Below are 19,461 nucleotides of genomic sequence, written 5' to 3' on the forward strand. Positions count from 1 at the left end.
CACAGGCGGATAATGTACACCTCCAATTTTCACCTGGGATCTGAAGTTTATGTCCACCCCTTTCAAATTAGACTCCAAGTTACACTTAAGTCCTTCGTCACTCAGTTGAATAATGCTATAAACACAAAAACACATTCCTGAACTGAAAAGAAAACATTGCGAATTCTCTTACCGAGTAAACTTTACGATTCCTACTGAAATTATTAAACACTTACGGTTTTTTTTGTTTTAAAGTAAACCAATTTTTTATATCTAAACAAAAACGGAAACTGTTTTGGAAATCGAGGACGAAAATTCGGTTTCGTGAAAAATAACTTTTCAGGATCCGAGTAGTTCATTTTAAACTGTAAAAGAAAAAATATTTTTTTCATATTTCTGTTCAAATTTTGGAGACATGGGGAAAACAGTAAACAATAAATAATACACACGCACATATACAAAAAATTGACATGTATTAAAACTTATTAGCTATTACATATAAAAGAACCATCCCACGATGATAAGTGCAACATTTAATGCTAACACGTGACGCCCTAGTCTATCCCCGCAACCGTCGCATGTCAAACCTTCCAGAGTTAGCAACACTTGCACCTGATCGGGATAACGACATTTCAGATCTGCAATAAAATGTACATATCAGCGATTTATAGGCTTTTTATATAATACCGTACATATAGTAACATAAATAAAGACATTAGTGAGAATTTGGAAATTGTTTTCGTGTACACGTGTTCTTGTAGTGTTGTCTGAATTTGTAAGAAATTACTTTATGCAGCCTTAGCTTTGGTCAGCAATGCGAGTTTTAGCCTAGTTTTCGGATCCGGTACATGTGCTTTGTTAGTGCAGTTCTTGATCACAAGACTGGTTTTAATAAAGCATAAGCAGTAAACATTTTGCCTCTTGTCTTTGTTGGCTCAACGAGTCACGGGTTCGATACCTGGTGAAGGCAGTTTGTGGTTCGGATCCCACATTAAACTGTAGGTCCAATCCCGATTAGCCTTTCTGTGCATAAAGTGGACTTAAAAACTCAAAAACTCTTTGTTGGCGAGAGAGCGTTGAGATGGACCTAAAGGAAATCGGTTGGGATGCAAATGAGTGGATAGATCTTGCTCAGGATATGGACAAATGGAAGGCCTGTGTTGCTGCAGCCATGAACCTTCGGGTTTAAGAAGGTTAGAGAGTTAGTTAGTTAGGAGAATGAGAATGAAAAAACTCAGTCTTAGATAGTGTCTCGTCTCGAGTTGTGGAAAGAAGAGAGGAAGCAAAATGTGTCAAAACAAAATTCTGATTATGTTATTGGAAACGTTACGGTAGAGAAAGGGATAAAGGATGAGAAAAGGAGAGAAAGAGGCCATGTGAAGGGGGAGAGAGAAACAGATAAAGAGGAGGAGAGAAGAAGAAAGAAAGTGTGTGTGAGAGAAGGAAAGATAGAGAAATATAAAAAGAAACGGTGAGAGAAAGAGAGATAAAGAGGAGAAGATAAGAAGAAAGAAAGTGTGTGTGAGAGAAGAAAAGATAGAGAATACAGAAAGAAACGGAGAGAGAAAGAGATAAAAAGGAGAAGATAAGAAAAAGTGTGTGTCAGAGATGAAAAGATAGAGAAATATAGATAGAAACGGTGAGAGAAAGAGAGATAAAGAGGAGAAGATAAGAAGAAAGAAAGTGTGTGTGTGAGAAGAAAAAGTAGAGAAATATAGAAAGAAACGGAGAAAGAGAGATGTAGAAAGGAAAAGTAGGAAAGAAAGTAGAGATGAAAAAGAGAGAAAAATTAAAATGGAGAGAAATATGTAGATAGAAGCAGAAGGTAATAAAGAAAAGGGGGAAGACAAATAACCAGAAAGAAAGAAGGAAGAAGAGGAAGAAATAAGAAGAGGGAATGGTAGAGAGAAAAAGGGATACTTGAGAAACGACATACCTGTGCATAGGATGGCATTGTGACTGGCGTTCGTAAGAATAAAGATGGGTTTACACTGGCTGACGTATCCTTTTCCGTCGCAGGGCGATGAAACTGAATACTCCAGACCGTTCTCGCCAGCAAACGAATGACATTCGACATCGTCCAGGAAGGTTGCCACGCTGGAATTATGGAAGTTCCTGGAGAAACATGTCTTCACGGATCCCATAACGCTCGGTTTGAACTGCGTATAAAGTGCAAGGGAAAGATGGTTGAATTAATTCATATGAGAAAACCACATGTTATAAATAAAACTTAAATAAAAATTGATTGACTCTGTCTCGACTCGAAATAAGAAGAGATTTTGTCGAGACAAGAATGAAACAAATATGTGTACAGTCACAAACATTTCTGGGTTGTAATCGTCCCACTGAGAGTGATGGACTCGTTACAACTCAGAAGTGTCCGTGACTGTACAATCGAGACAAGACTGAGACTTGTTTTGATAATCTTAGACTCGTCCAGCACTTTTGTATGATATTTTAAAAAATTACCTACACCAGATCTACTTTAATGTGCAAATTCTTCATACGGACAAAGCAGATATCTACTTGATTACTTATAGATTATATTAATAGTTTTGGATTCACTTTAAAACCCGATGAATCATTTATAATTACCCTGTATAATATATTTTGTTTATCAGAAATGCAAAGTTAATCCATTAGTGAAAACAGTGCAGCGTATTGTATACACTGAGAATAAAATTTCGTTTTTCGCGAGTTCGAGCCGACCTCCGTGGCATAGTGGTTAGCAGAACGCGCTTTGAAGACACGGGTCCCTGTTTCGAATACCAGTCTGACCATGGTTGTCTTTGTGTGTCCCTTCATCAGTTTTATTACTCATCTTCATCTCCGCGATTAGCCAAAAGTGGCAGAAAAGTCAAATAAAATAAGCCAAATCAATCAATCGAAATTTCTTCACAAACTTATTAATCTGTCTGAGTGACGTTCGTTGAAATTTTATATAATGACACGATACGGTGGCGGAGATTGGGATCCAAAACTAAAGGGGGGGCAAAAACAGTATATTTCCCTTCGTAGATAAGGTTTAGCATAGTGCGGGGGCAAAACTCGCGAAAAGTGGGGAGGGGCACTTGCCCCCGCATCGCCCCCCTAATCGCCGCCACGATAGGATCAGAAATATTTCTATCAGTTTATCTTTGGCTAACATCAGCGCAAAACCAAACCTGTAATAAATAACATTTAGGGTTCAAAATTTCTTTGAAGTTATGCATACTAACGTTTTTTCTCGTGAAATTCTAGTCTATTTTGACATGCCACATCAATACCTTTCCATTTAAGAAAATTAAATTTGTTCCAAGATGGCGGATTTGAAGATGACCGCCATGTTGAATATATATCCCAAACTGTTTTTCCTTTCTTATCCTACGCCATGTATCGGGAGGTTTCATTCGTGTTTCCCTGCCCTTATTTGATTGAGACGGCTGTTTCCGCACTATGAATGACCATGTAGTCAATGTATTTTGAAATTTAAGACGATACCAACTTCCAAGTCTCGTCTCGTCTCGTTTCAACACCATCCGAAGTCATCGTCTTATATATTAGTGCATCCTAGATTTAATCTCATGTGAACTTCTAAGACATATTTACCTTAAACTTGACATTCGTCGAACTGAAGAAATATCTAGGATGAAGGCGTAAGTACGTCGTCTGGCCGGGTGTGACGTAAAATTCAATGTTGCCAGTGCCGTTGTAATTATCTGCGTTCTGCGTGGCTGCACAGCGTGGATTTACAATATTCGCAGGAACTGGAACAAAGAAAAGTGACTTTGTGTACACAGAATATCAAAGATGATGATCGGAACGATATAGTAAAAATATTTCGTTCAAAGGAGAAAAGAGCTTTTTCGTAATAATAAACATATCTTCATATTGTGGTAAAGTAAATATTATTTTGAATTGTCTTTGGAAATTGTGGTATGTAAATACGGAAAGTGCTATTTTTATTTTCAGTATTTTTAACTACACTAGCTTTTAGAACACATTTATTTTTACATATAATTTCCATATTTTCATACATTTTCTGAGATATATTCCATATTCTTAGAATAAATTTTGTCAGTGCATTGTTTCAGAACCAAAAAATAGAATACATTTTGTCAATGCATTGTTTCAGTACCAAAAAAATAGAATAAATTTTGTCAATTCATTGTTTCAGTACCAAAAAAATAGAATAAATTTTGTCAATGCATTGTTTCAGTACCAAAAAAATAGAATAAATTTTGTCAATGCATTGTTTCAGTACCAAAAAATAGAATAAATTTTGTCAATGCATTGTTTCAGTACCAAAAAATAGAATAAATTTTGTCAATTCATTGTTTCAGTACAAAAAAATAGAAGAAATTTTTCTCAATGAATTTTTTCAATACCAAAAAAATAGAATAAATCTTGTCAATGCATTGTTTCAGTACCAAAAATAGAATAAATTTTGTCAATGCATTGTTCCAGTACCAAAAAAATAGAATAAATTTTGTCAATGCATTGTTTCACTACCAAAAAATAGAAGAAATTTTGTCAATGCATTGTATCAGTACCAAGAAATAAAATAGGATATTTTGTATTTGAATTTTGCATTACAATTAATGTCAATAAGCCTAATTTTGTTATCCATTGTTTCGGCAATAAATAACAATGCACATTTTGTGTTTGAATTTTTAATTAAAATAAGCTTAATTCATTTTATTTAGCTAGGTGAGCCTCTTGCTTTATGAAAACTTCCATTTTTCACAATTGCAAGTCCATATTTAATTCCATATTTTGATTAAAATAACTAAGTGTCAGTGGCGGCGATTGGGTCCAAAAACCGGGGGGGGGGGCAAGGTGCCAAAAATAAGGGGGCAAAGACAGTATATTTCCATTTGTAGATAAGATTTAGCATATTGCGGGGGCAAAAGTGGCGAAAACTGGGAGCAACTGCCTCCCTCGCCCCCCCTAATCACCGCCACTGCATTTGCATATCCAACACTTTCTTGGTATATACACACAAATCCGTTTTCTGCTAATAAATATAGCTTACTGTATTTCAGTCTGTTCACGAGCTGCCTTGCTGTACGTTGAAGATTTTTGCCTCGAATCAACCAGAAGATGTCGCGTCGATCGTCGTCAACTAGTCCTTCGAACACCTCTCTTGAGCCGCAAGTGAAGTAAATGAACTTCAATTCTGCAACAGAGAACAGAGCGTAAAGAAGAAAACACGGTAAGAAGCTTCTCTTAATATAACACTTATACAAATGTTTATTTTCCTGAACAATATACAAAATATAATTGCATGGAAAGATGGAATGATTATTATTTTATTTACATAGATGGTTCAAAAAGTAATCAAAATGTAGGATATGTTGTTTATGATGTACAGAAGAATGAATCAATTATGATACATTTACCGGAAGATATTTCTATTTTTACTGCTGAGGCTTATGTGAATTACCAACCACTAATTTATACATATAAATTGCAAGATAAAATATATTAATATTAACGGATTCCAAGTGTATTACATTCAATTCAGTCCAATTACGATTTACTGTTTAAATGCTCCCCATACATTATAAACTGTGGAAAAACTTTACAGAATTTAAGGAACAGAGGAATGATAATTCATATAACCTGGGTAAAAGCACATTATCAAAATTTAGGAAATGAAATGGCAGATTTGTATGGAAAACAAGCTAGGGAAATTCAATGTGTCCTGGAGCTGAAAACATGGTACACAGACCTTATACCGAGGGTGAAGAGAACGTTGAAGGGAAACTGGAAGGAATGGTGCAAAAGCGAATTCCAAACTGCGGACAGTTTTTATCAGACGATAGCTAATTTCAATAGAATCAGGCTCTGGCTTACAAAAGTTCAAGGTACAAGGAATGAATATGATAGTATTGCTAAATCGTATGAGGTCAGGACATACAACTACTAAAAGTCATTTACGTACAAAAGATTCGATTGTTAAAAACCCAAACTGTACATGTGGTAATGAGGAAGATATACACCATATTATATTCGAGTATAATAGATACACACAAGAAAGAGAGACATTCTACAAAACACTTATAAACTGTGCAATTTCTCTTCCACAGTGTTTGGAATCTTTGATTTGTGAACCTAACCTTACAGTTGGATACATATTATCATATTTTTTTTAGAAAATGTGGCTTAACAATTTAGTAAAAAAAAAAAATATATTAATAGTGTTTCTTATTAAAAAAGAAATATGTAAGTTTATGTACAGTACATAGATATGGGAAAACTGCTAAAAGTAGGTAGTAATCCGAAATGAAAGTAAAAAAAAAAAATATAACACTTGCCTTCGAAAAGTTAAATTAGTGAAGTCATTATTTTCGGAACATCTCTACCTATCGAGGCTACCAACAATGCAGTCTAGTGAATAATAATCTTGTTATAAGTTACTTCAGCGTTTATTGCTTCTGCATTAGCTAAATATGCAGCTGAAGAATCAATACACAGATCGAGTAGTATTATATTTTATCCAAAATCGCTAGAGTCATATGCTAAAACCGAATTATTGGAAAGTTGGCAGAAACAATGGTCAAATACAGGGAAGACTTATGGGAAAAAATACTATTCAATTCAATCACATGTACGTACCTAAAGAACCTTGGTATCGAAATATTAAACCTTCGAGATATGTTTTAACAAGCCTTTTTAGATGTCTTCTAAATTACACCCTTGCACCAAAGACAAATTTCTTGGGAATTGCAATCTGTCAGTGTGGTGCAACTGAAGGAACACCTGATCATATTATATTTGAATGCCGTCTCAACAGTACTACGAGTGATTATCTCTTAAGAGAACTAAAAGAAGCAGGATGTAACGGGGCATATACCTTGTCAACACTTTTGAGGAATCCGACTATGAAAATAATATATATACTTGCCAATTATATTAGAAGAGAAAATATTATATTATACAATTATGAAATTATAAAAATATGAAATGTAAAAACAAATGTAACTGGTGAATAGATAAAAGGCTAAAACCAATATATATATATATATATATATATATATATATATATATATATATATATGTGTGTGTGTGTGTGTGTCCTCCTCCGTGGCCTTGTGGTCTAAGGCGCTGTGCTTTGGGCTCCGACTGCGGGACGGCATGGGTTCGAGTCCATCTGGGTTCAGTTTCTGGACTCTCGTCCTGTGTATAGTGCCGGTGGCAAACCCCCATCGTGAGGAAATTAAGGAGCTACGAGTGAGTAGCGTAACCCGGTCGCGGATATCTCCTATAACGGCTGGGGGTTCGACGTGCCGACCACCCGTCACCCCATCATTACCGGTTGAAGAACTTCACACCTCTAGGTAGGATTGTGGGAGGGAGACTGGCAGTTGAGAGATTAGGCCAAGGACCTTCGAGGACTGTCGCGCCATGGGTTATTATACATATATATATAGGTCACAGACAACGTTATTTTGAAGGAAGATTCATTAGTTAAGCGGGTTTGGCTCCTGAATTCAAACCATAATGTACTACCGGTGACGTCACATTTTTTAATTAAAGTGTAGAGGACGAGCGGCTAGCGACTGCGTTAGTTACTTGGAAATACATGCTGAAAGGACGACCTTCCTAACGTAATTTAGCGTCCCTAACCTATTTACAGGCTTATTTCTGCAGGCAGGTCACGTTTGGTGCTGTTAGCTTGTATTTTCCAAGTAACTAGGGCTGTCGCTAGCTGTTCGTATGGACAGGCCAACACTATGCTCAATAAAAGGCCTCTTAATTTAACTGAAATCAACACATGTCTCCTTGGACTAAAACCTCATTACCTAGGTTAAAAGCTGAGGGTGTATAGGGGCGCTCAGCACATATAAGGGCAAGACACATGACAACACACAACCCTACAAAGAGTTATACTGGCTGTAAGTCCTGACACCAGAGCCTCGTTAGCCTGCAGAAATGCAGTTTAATGAACGGAGGGGGAATTTATGAAAAATATCAAAATTGTAGGGAAATTTGAAGATACTCGAATTATATATTGTATTCAAGTTTTATTGAACTGTGGAACACGTTTTTTCTATCCAAACAATACATCTTCATTATCTAACTGTTACAATTATTGCAATAAACAGCCAATGTTATCCTAATGTTGACTTTTGCCATGATTTTTTTTCGTAAAATTTAATATATTTTCACAAATTGTTTAGATACCATTAGTTTTATGTACTTTCTGTTATGATTTCCTTAATTTCATCCATTGCCAGTCTCTGACTTCCGTGGAGGAGTGGATAGCATAGTCCGCTACGACGCCAGGGCTCCCGGGTTTGAATTCCGACCTGAGCATGAGTGTCCTTTGGAAGTATCCCTCTATCAATTTAATCACTCACCTTTTCGGTTAGCCAAAATAGCAGGAAAGCGAAATACAATAAACCTTAGTATTTTTGTACATCGATATTTTCTTTGAACAGATGGAAATAATAATAACTGAGTCGAAGGGAAAATTCTTGTAAGAATGGGATTGTTTCACAAAGTTAAGGGAAATTTTGCTCACCGGTTGTGGCAACACTGATTTGAGCCCATATATAACGTGAATACCTGGGATATGAGATCTGAAGTAGTCCACCTGCTTCTTTACGAGCTGTCGATCATGGTTCCCAAATATGGCGTCATACACTAAGAACAGATAGATTGTTGGTCTTAACCAGGTTTTGCCCTCCTGCCGGGACTCGAACTTATGCCTCAGAGTTTCGAAAACCCTTGGAAAATCCAACTCAGCCGTCCCTGGAGAAGGAAGAACAAGAGGTAATATTAGTATTTCAAAGCTCTGAATCTTATCACTGAAAATATTTATGTTTTGCACTTCTACAGAGAATAGAACCTCCAATTAAATAAGGCGTAGAGTTACGATTAGCCTTTCTGTTCATAAAGTGGACTTAAAGCAACAATTCAATTCAACAGAAGGCGTTAATACAATAGAAATTACATGGAATACACAAACACATATTCATTCACGCACACACACATATGCACGTAACACATGACAACATAAATGCACTTATCTACATGCATTTAGGCAAGAAGTAATTCATAAGTATTGCACACTATAAATGGTCAGAGTTTCGTATTCTATAGCACTGAACTTATAATTCTTTCATATCTGTCATCTGGAAGTGAAAAATCTACACATTGGTTGTTTGCAACAAGGATATTGTTACTGTGTATTAAACCTTGTATGACTAGAACCCGGAAGTTGGTGATCTAAAAAATCTTAAAAAATGGCCTTAAAGTTATTAATAAACTAACTGAATGCCCGGCGTTGCCTGGGTATTTGTTTATCCCAATCTTCTATTAGACAGGAAAATAATGAATTCTAACTATAGTGTAAAATGTAACTAATTTTATTTACAGATTCACTATAATATTAATGTAACTCAACACTTGATTATAAACAACATTTTTAGTTTCACCTCCAGGAGCAAGAATAAATAAATTGATCGGCATTGGGAGTGTTACAATTCATCCTAGCGACCCCGAAAACTATGGATTCCACACTAATATCGGTCGTTTTCGATTATTTTTACATGTCACCCGCTTCCCACCACCACCCCACCTCTAGGGGTGCCAGGGGTGTCTTACCCCCACAATATTTCTTTCCATATTATAAGTCATATGTGTACAAAGTTTGGTTGAAATTGTTCCAGGCGTTCGAGAGTTATGCCGGAACAAACATACACACATACATCATTTCTATATATAGGTATAGAAGATAGATAACGCAAAAATTAAAAAAGACTTAAAACATATTTTTCGCTCTTAAAATGAAAGCTTCATTCTTTTCATAAATTACAAGTAGCTTAAGCATTTGATATAACCCGTTGCAATTAAGTGCTAATATAATTTTCTTTATTTTTAATTCAAGGTTACATATAATACACAGCAAGGTTTTTCTATATTAGTCATTCATCTTCTTTCAGAGCGTGTCTTGCACGATTCAGTAGTCGGTCATCATCTCTACTATTGACAATATTTTCAATCATTGGCATACTTGCTAAAAATACTATATTAGTAAATTTAAATATATAAATTATTCTAGTAAATGGATTTAAAAACTCACTCAACAGCAGGGGAAGAGCAAAAAACCTAGAAAGTGATTAAAATTGCAACAAAACTGCCAAAAATATTTTAAAATGACCTAAAGGCCAAAAAAAAAGAGCCGGAAAATGAAAATATTGCAATATATATATATATATATATATACACAGGGTATCCGAATTGAAACACCCTAATTTCAACTGTCTGTAACTCTACATGTATTTGATGCATCCAAACGAATTGTAAATTAATGAATATACATAGTACTAAAGTTTCTGTGAACAAAATAGTAATTATTTAGCACATTTTAGTACACTACTACATGCGCCAAAGAGTCGCACGGAGGATGTCCAGCCGAAACTCAATTTTCCGCCAAGTTGTCTGTAGCATGTGTCCCATTGGCAACTGTAACCCTTTCACGAAGCGGTACAGAGTTGTCACTCTGTTTGAATACACCATGTCCTTGACATACCCCCACAGGAAAGAAATCGAAAGGGGGTAATGTCAGGGGCATGTAGAAATGTACTAAATGTACTAAAAATGCACAAAATATTTTAAATAACCTAATTACTACTTTGTTCACAGAAACTTTAAGACTATGCATATTCACTAATTTATAATTCAATTAGATGCATCAAATATGTATGGAGTTACAGACTGTTGAAGTTAGGCCGTTTCAATTCGGACACCCTGTATATTTTTTTCTAACTGAAGGGAAACGGACTGCTATCAGGTTTACCATTGTCTTCAAAGCCCAGGAAAAAAACAACTTTTCAACTTCCGAGCCCCACTTATAACTACGCTCTGTCCCAGTAGTACTTATGACTACGCTCTGTCCCAGTAATACTTATGACTACGCTCTGTCGCAGTAGTACTTATTACTAGGCTCTGTCCCACTAGTACTTATGTCCACGTTCTGTCTCAGTATTACATATGACCACGTTCTGTCCCAGTAGTACTTATGACCACGTTCTGTCCCAGTAGTACTTATTACTACGCTCTGTCCCAGTAGTACTTATGACTACGCTCTGTCCCAGTAGTACTTATGACTACGCTCTGTCGCAGTAGTACTTATAACTACGCTCTGTCGCAGTAGTACTTATGACTACGCTCTGTCCCAGTAGTACTTATGACTACGCTCTGTCACAGTAGTACTTATGACTATGCTCTGTCCCAGTAGTACGTATGGCTACGCTCTGTCTCAGTAGTACTTATGACTACGCTCTGTGTCAGTAGTACTTATGACTATGCTCTGTCCCAGTAGTACTTATGACTACGCTCTGTCCCAGTAGTACTTATGACTACGCTCTGTCCCAGTAATAACTTATGACTACGCTCTGCCGCAGTAGTACTTATTACTACGCTCTGTCCCACTAGTACTTATGTCCACGTTCTGTCTCAGTATTACATATGACCACGTTCTGTCCCAGTAGTACTTATGACCACGTTCTGTCCCAGTAGTACTTATTACTACGCTCTGTCCCAGTAGTACTTATGACTACGCTCTGTCCCACTAGTACTTATGACTACGCTCTGTCCCAGTAGTACTTATAACTACGCTCTGTCGCAGTAGTACTTATGACTACGCTCTGTCCCAGTAGTACTTATAACTATGCTCTGTCGCAGTAGTACTTATGACTACGCTCTGTCCCAGTAGTACTTATGACTACGCTCTGTCGCAGTAGTATTTATGACTACGCTCTGTCCCAGTAGTACTTATAACTACGCTCTGTCTCAGTAGTACTTATGACTACGCTCTGTCAAAGTAGTACTTATGACTACGCTCTGTCCCAGTAGTACTTATGACTACGCTCTGTCAAAGTAGTACATATCAATACGCTCTGTCCCAGTAGTACTTATGACTACGCTCTGTCGCAGTAGTACTTATAACTACGCTCTGTCGCAGTAGTACTTATGACTACGCTCTGTCTCAGTAGTACTTATGACTACGCTCTGTCACAGTAGTACTTATGACTATGCTCTGTCCCAGTAGTACGTATGAATACGCTCTGTCTCAGTAGTACTTATGACTATGCTCTGTCCCAGTAGTACTTATGACTACGCTCTGTCCCAGTAGTACTTATGACTACGCTCTGTCCCAGTAATACTTATGACTACGCTCTGTCGCAGTAGTACTTATTACTACGCTCTGTCCCACTAGTACTTATGTTCACGTTCTGTCTGAGTATTACATATGACCACGTTCTGTCTCAGTAGTACTTATTACTACACTCTGTCCCAGTAGTACTTATTACTACGCTCTGTCCCTGTAGTACTTATAACTACGCTCTGTCGCAGTAGTACTTATGACTACGGTCTGTCTCAGTAGTACTTTTGACTACGTTCTGTCCCAGTAGTACTTATGACTACGCTCTGTCAAAGTAGTACATATGACTACGCTCTCTCGCAGTAGTACTTATGACTACGCTCTGTCCCAGTAGTACTTATTACTACGCTCTGTCCCAGTAGTACGTATGACCACGCTCTGTCTCAGTAGTACTTATGACTACGCTCTGTGTCAGTAGTACTTATGACTATGCTCTGTCCCAGTAGTACTTATGACTACGCTCTGTCCCAGTAATACTTATGACTACGCTCTGTCGCAGTAGTACTTATTACTACGCTCTGTCCTACTAGTACTTATATCCACGTTCTGTCTCAGTATTACATATGACCACGTTCTGTCCCAGTAGTACTTATGACCACGTTCTGTCCCAGTAGTACTTATTACTACGCTCTGTCTCAGTAGTACTTATGACTACGCTCTGTCCCAGTAGTACTTATGACTACGCTCTGTCGCAGTAGTACTTATGACTACGCTCTGTCCCATTAGTACTTATAACTACGCTCTGTCGCAGTAGTACTTATGACTACGCTCTGTCTCAGTAGTACTTATGACTACGTTCTGTCCCAGTAGTACTTATGACTACGCTCTGTCAAAGTAGTACATATGACTACGCTCTGTCCCAGTAGTACGTATGACTACGGTCTGTCTCAGTAGTACTTATGACTACGCTCTGTGTCAGTAGTACTTATGACTATGCTCTGTCCCAGTAGTACTTATGACTACGCTCTGTCCCAGTAGTACTTATGACTACGCTCTGTCGCAGTAGTACTTACTACTACGCTTTCTCTCAGTAGTACTTATGACTACGCTCTGTCCCAGTAGTACTTATGACTACGCTGTCTCAGTAGTACTTATGACCACGTTCTGTCCCAGTAGTACTTATGACCACGTTCTGTCCCAGTAGTACTTATTACTACGCTCTGTCCCAGTAATACTTATAACTACGCTCTGTCCCAGTAGTACATATGACTACGCTCTGTCCCACTAGTACTTATGACTACGCTCTGTCCCAGTAGTACTTATAACTACGCTCTGTCGCAGTAGTACTTATGACTACGCTCTGTCCCAGTAATACTTATGACTACGCTCTGTCCCAGTAGTACTTATGACTACGCTCTGTCCCAGTAATACTTATGACTACGCTCTGTCGCAGTAGTACTTATTACTACGCTCTGTCCTACTAGTACTTATATCCACGTTCTGTCTCAGTATTACATATGACCACGTTCTGTCCCAGTAGTACTTATGACCACGTTCTGTCCCAGTAGTACTTATTACTACGCTCTGTCTCAGTAGTACTTATGACTACTCTCTGTCCCAGTAGTACTTATGACTACGCTCTGTCGCAGTAGTACTTATGACTACGCTCTGTCCCATTAGTACTTATAACTACGCTCTGTCGCAGTACTACTTATGACTACGCTCTGTCCCATTAGTACTTATGACTACGCTCTGTCGCAGTAGTACTTATGACTACGCTCTGTCTCAGTAGTACTTATGACTACGTTCTGTCCCAGTAGTACTTATGACTACGCTCTGTCAAAGTAGTACATATGACTACGCTCTGTCCCAGTAGTACGTATGACTACGCTCTGTCTCAGTAGTACTTATGACTACGCTCTGTCCCAGTAGTACTTATGACTACGCTCTGTCCCAGTAGTACTTATGACTACGCTCTGTCGCAGTAGTACTTACGACTACGCTTTCTCCCAGTAGTACTTATGACTACGCTCTGTCCCAGTAGTACTTATGACTACGCTGTCTCAGTAGTACTTATGACCACGTTCTGTCCCAGTAGTACTTATTACTACGCTCTGTCCCAGTAATACTTATAACTACGCTCTGTCCCAGTAGTACTTATGACTACGCTCTGTCCCACTAGTACTTATGACTACGCTCTGTCCCAGTAGTACTTATAACTACGCTCTGTCGCAGTAGTACTTATGACTACGCTCTGTCTCAGTAGTACTTATGACTACGCTCTGTCCCAGTAGTACTTATGACTACGCTCTGTCAAAGTAGTACATATGACTACGCTCTGTCCCAGTAGTACTTATGACTACGCTCTGTCCCAGTAGTACTTATGACTACGCTATGTCCCAGTAGTACTTATGACTACGCTCTGTTTCAGTAGTCTGTGGGGCAAGCGAACAAAAACAAGTCCTCTGCGAAAGTAATGACTCGAGGGGCTTGACCAATGAACGCGTGAGAGGGAAGAGAATTGCATGGAGGGACGATGCAAATGCAGCTACCAGATTTCTTTGCTCGGCCCACTCGCTTTCTCCCCTTCTCTACCGTTGAACATTGACGGGACAAATCGTGTATATCAGTCATTTTGTTTCTAGGCGAGTGGTTCCCAAAGTGTGCCCCGCGGCGCGCCCTAGCTAACAGGAACCCGTGTTCTATGCAAATAGCATGGATGTATAAATAGTACGAAATGAAACGCTGCTTGATGTTCGAAAAATTCATCTTCTACTAATAATGAGTGCAGTCAATAGTTTTCTAATAACAAAAGTGGTTGCTTCTCGACTGAAGTAAAACATCGTACGCACTTGTAAGATAGTGCGTTAGCGGTCCAATATTGCTACCGAAGTTCCGGGTTCGAATCCCAGTCTTTGCATTGTTGTTCTCAGTTGGGTGCTAAAACTGGGGGTAAAGACAGTTTACTAAAAAAACAGGCAAATGAGAAAAGAGTCAACTGCATTCCTTCGCCCCTTTAGATCGCCGCACTGGGTGTTCTTTGTTAGTCTGCCTTCATCAATTTCATTATATCATTATTCATCCTCATCTTCGCGATTAGCCAATAGTGTCAGAAATGAGGTCCTCCCCGATTGCGTGGTGGTAACGTCATCGCCTTGTAATCAAGGGTCTCGGGTTCGATACCTTCGTGGAGGCACATTGTAAAGTGGCTCGAATCCCGCTTATAACTGTAGGTCCAGTTCTGATTAGCCTATCTGTGCATAAAATGGACTTAAAACGTCAATTCAAGTGGCAGGAAAGCAAAGTAAAATAAGCGAAATCAATCGATCAATCAATTATTTCCATCGTCGTGATTAGCCGAAAGTGGCAGAAAAGCGACGCTAAACAAAGCTACGAATAAGGGTGTATAAAGTAAATCAAAAAGATAAATTGCCCTGATGAGAAACTACTCTTATTATAACTGGGTAGACAAGTGGTATGGCTCCTTTGTGCTGTTGTTGCGAAAAAGTTGAGGAATAATATTATTTTCAAAGAGGCGATATCATTTAGTATGTACCTACGTCTTTCCATACAAATATACCACACAGTACCAGTGGCGTGCCCAAGGGGGAGGGTTTGTGAGGGTCATAACCCTCTACTTTGGCCCATTATTCCTAAAAAAAAAAAGAACATCAAAGGCAGGCAAAGATGGCAAAATGAGGATTGACTACTAAAAATAATATACGTGACCCACCCCTCTCAAAAAAAGCTAGACACGCCACTTCACAGTACCAACACTGACTTGGTATACCACTCATGCTTAACCATTTTTAGGGCGGCTAAGAACATCTACTTCAAAATCATCCAATCACATTTTCTTTACCATTTTGCTACTTACAATTAAAGCTGGTACGAAATTTCTTCAGGAGGTAACTGGGATTATGAGTGTTGGTAATCACAGTGTTGCCATCTTGACCATTAATAATCCCCATGCTGCTGCCATGTGTGGAAATGTCGACCTCATCGCACAGGTAGCTGCAAAGGCGAGTGGAATTTAATTGAAAATACATATGTTTAATACATATGTTTTAGGATCGTTTGCAAAAGATTTTTCAAACGATCATGCATTATGTGTTATTCTTCTGTCAAAAATACTAATTATTGCGTCTCTGCTGTGCTCCTAAGATTTTAATTATTATTTTAAAAAAATGCTGATCTGCCTCAACGCTGGCAATGGCATTGGTACAATAAAATTCCTGTGCGTGGCTATTTAACCGTACAGTTTGCAACACTACGGTAGAGACCTTACTGATGGTACTGAGACCCTGCTGATTGAGGATACAGGTATTGTGCATAAGAGCTGGCCTGTTATTGGATGGTTCAAGGTCACAGAGTCCCGTTTTCATTTCTTGCTTGCCATGGGCCCGGAGTGTTGGGCGAAGCACTAGATGGTGCTAAGAGTTGCCATTTCGAAAACGAGCTGACTGGGAGGACTACAAGTTAATTCCTTTGAGATAATAGAGAATAATTATGTAAAAAATAAACAAAGAAATAAAGTATTTTGCAACTGAAATACTGTAGGCCTTGCTGTACTGGAATGCACGCACATGCTCTACATGTTTAATGAAGTTGGTAATTTTTTATGCTAAATAATATTAGCAACAATTATTAAATACATATATCTCTAATTTCAGTGCTCACTCACAAATACATATTTTTTTTACAAATTTGACATTATGAGGCATACTCCTCATGAAAATTCAGGATACGCCCATGTGTATCTCAAGAACTGAAACAGCACGATCTAAAAGAGTATGATGTTATTCGCGGCCTTATGTATCTTACGCCCATGTACTATTTTTAGCCTTTGTAGATTTTAAACATCATGGAATTTTCATGTCTGATGACATCATAATTATAGACGTGCGCAGACCCTCTGATTAGGGTGAGGGTGTAGGGGAAAAAACCATGATTCAAGTTTCGGGAAAAGAATAAATCTAATTTCAAAACACTCATTTATTGTATTAATATGCACCAAACAGGGGCGTATATATGTAGAGTGTGTCTGCACACTCGAAGTGTCCCATTAGGTCATTTAGACGTAACTTATGTCCCTAATATTGCCGATGACTTAGTAATATGGGGAAACTGGGAAGATGAAGTACAGAGACAGCTTGATAGTTGGAATGAGGAAGTCAGAAGAGCAGGAATGAAATTCAGCTCAGAAAAGAGTAAGGTGATAATAACAACAAGAAACAGAGCCAGAAATGTACAAAGAATAAAGATGGACACAGAAGAGTTGAGGGTAGTAGAGAGCTTCAAATATCAAGGAAGCATAATTGAGAGAAGTGGAAGAATAGATGAGGTAAACAGAAGAGGACAAATGGGTGGTGGACTATATCAAAGCGTTCGAAGATTAATATGGAAGAGGGATGTACCTATGAAATGGAAGAAGGTAATATATAGCACATACTATGTGCCAATAATTACGTACGGAGCAGAGACTTGGACAATGACAGAGAGAGACAAAGTAAAGATGCAGGCAGTGGAGATGAAATTTTTAAGGAGTATATTGGGGAAGACTAGAATGGATAGAGTAAGGAATGATGAGATCCGACAGGCAGTGGGTGTGGTGAAGCTTCATGACAGGATAGATCAGGCACAGATGAGATGGTTCGGACACATGAAGAGGATGGATGCAGAAAGACTACCAGTAAGAGCTTACAATGCTCAAGAAGTGCGAATAAGGCCAAGTGGGAGACCAAGATGTCGGTGGAAAGAGAGGAGTGGTGGAAGACCAGGAAGAAGTGGAGAGGCTTGACTTGTATGCCGACCCAGCCAGAGGCAGGAAGCGGCGAAGGATGAATATGATTATATCCGTAATGTAGAAATGTAGCTCAAATGTACTTACCAAAGAAAACCGAATATAAACAAAATTCACGGCTCTTCTTAACTAAAACTTTCACTACACACACGCGTTAGCAAATTAAAGGCTTTACAAATATTGGATAGCGTAAACACTGCACGTCCAACATTAGAATGAACTGCGGTCTTACGGAAATATCCTACACTGCAATGGTAGTGTTCTTAGTACAATAGTTTCAAACATTTCCACTATCGCAATGACACAAAACCTGCGCAGAAATAAATTTGCTCAACGTAACGCAGCAAATAATTGAAACGGGTATCTGATGTTGATGGTCGCAATTTAGTTGTCCCGTGCGCCATCTTAAAGCTATGTTTCAATATTAATTTCGGGAGAAAAATGTGTTCTATATAATATGGGGGAATGTGATAGATTATTAGGGGTGAAATTTTCGTGATGTTATTTCTAATTAAAATTTAGTTGAATATAATCCATCTTATTTAGATTAAAGTTTTATTCTGGCATGGGATTGGTAATAAGAAAAAGTTTGGTAGAGATGTGGTGTTTGCTTAGTACTTTCATTAGCTTGAAAATACTTAATTTTTCCCATGTAAAACAGAATTTCTAAGTGAAAGTATTAGGAGACGCAACTGCCACCCCCCCCCCCCCCCCGTTCCCACGCCTATGATCATAATAATAGTATAAAGATCTTGATGTGCTCTCCTGTACGTGGTTCACTGACAATAAATTTTCTTTTGTACGAAGGTTTGTTAATGATGAATTAGTGTGATTTTAACATTTTATCATGTTTGTCTGTCGTATACTGGAATGATTTTAATATATACTTCTTTGTGTTATCGTGATAAATGAGAGGGATCAGAGATTAAATGGTCGGAAGGGAAAAAATCATGAATATGTTGTTGTAGGCCTACTCATATTTTATGTTTCTTGCAGGTCAACGGGGCGCTGCGCCTGGATTCAAGGCCAGGATAATCCTCTGTGGAGTTGTGTTATCCTGTGTTTGTCCTCGGATATGCTGAGTGCCTCTTTGCAGCCACAGCTATTAATGGGTAAGTAGATTTTATCCTTGGAAACAGAATAGGTTTAGTTTTTGTAAATTAATGTATTAGTTTTAAAAAATTAGTTTTATTCTCGTGCTAGGGTCTTGTCCTCCATTTTGTTTCAGGTAAGAGGCTTATCCGTATGTGTGACGGGTAAAATTGCCTATGTGCTGATATGACCATAATATCAAAATTAGTAAATCAATCAATCATATTTGGTACGGTCAATAAATGACCAGATTAATGCCGTGAAAAAGCGAAATAAAGTGATGAAACTTACGGGATATGTAGGCCAGGCTGGGGTACGCCAGATGTCTGCGAGACGAGTTCCAGACCGCGTCGCTAGGTGGCAGCACTGGCAGGGAAGGGAGGTTGTGTATGTGTAATGTACCTCTAAGGCGCCAGTCAGTCATTCAGTGTCAGGTGCCACAAAGGAGACTCAACTATCCGTGATACACTTTTTGACGGTTTCCTGGAGC

The 19,461-nt window shown here is 38.3% G+C and overlaps 1 protein-coding gene across 2 annotated transcripts in view; it reads right to left on the reverse strand.

Moving 5' to 3' along the window:
- Positions 1-461: 461 nt before the first annotated feature.
- LOC145981785 (uncharacterized) overlaps positions 462-19,461 on the reverse strand; it is a 60,618-nt gene continuing 41,618 nt past the window's right edge. For both annotated transcript variants that reach the window (XM_083115203.1, XM_083115202.1), the window contains exons 11-16: positions 15,954-16,090; positions 8,533-8,718; positions 4,994-5,137; positions 3,568-3,725; positions 1,916-2,138; positions 462-617 (exon numbers count right to left, since the gene is read on the reverse strand). In XM_083115203.1, coding sequence (XP_082971329.1) covers positions 472-617; positions 1,916-2,138; positions 3,568-3,725; positions 4,994-5,137; positions 8,533-8,718; positions 15,954-16,090 — 994 coding nt within the window. In that variant the 3' untranslated portion in view covers positions 462-471. The remainder of the gene's footprint in view (positions 618-1,915; positions 2,139-3,567; positions 3,726-4,993; positions 5,138-8,532; positions 8,719-15,953; positions 16,091-19,461) is intronic.

The sequence above is a fragment of the Lepisma saccharinum genome, chromosome 30, assembly GCF_977018435.1.
Source record: "Lepisma saccharinum chromosome 30, izLepSacc3.1, whole genome shotgun sequence".
NCBI lineage: Eukaryota > Metazoa > Arthropoda > Insecta > Zygentoma > Lepismatidae > Lepisma > Lepisma saccharinum.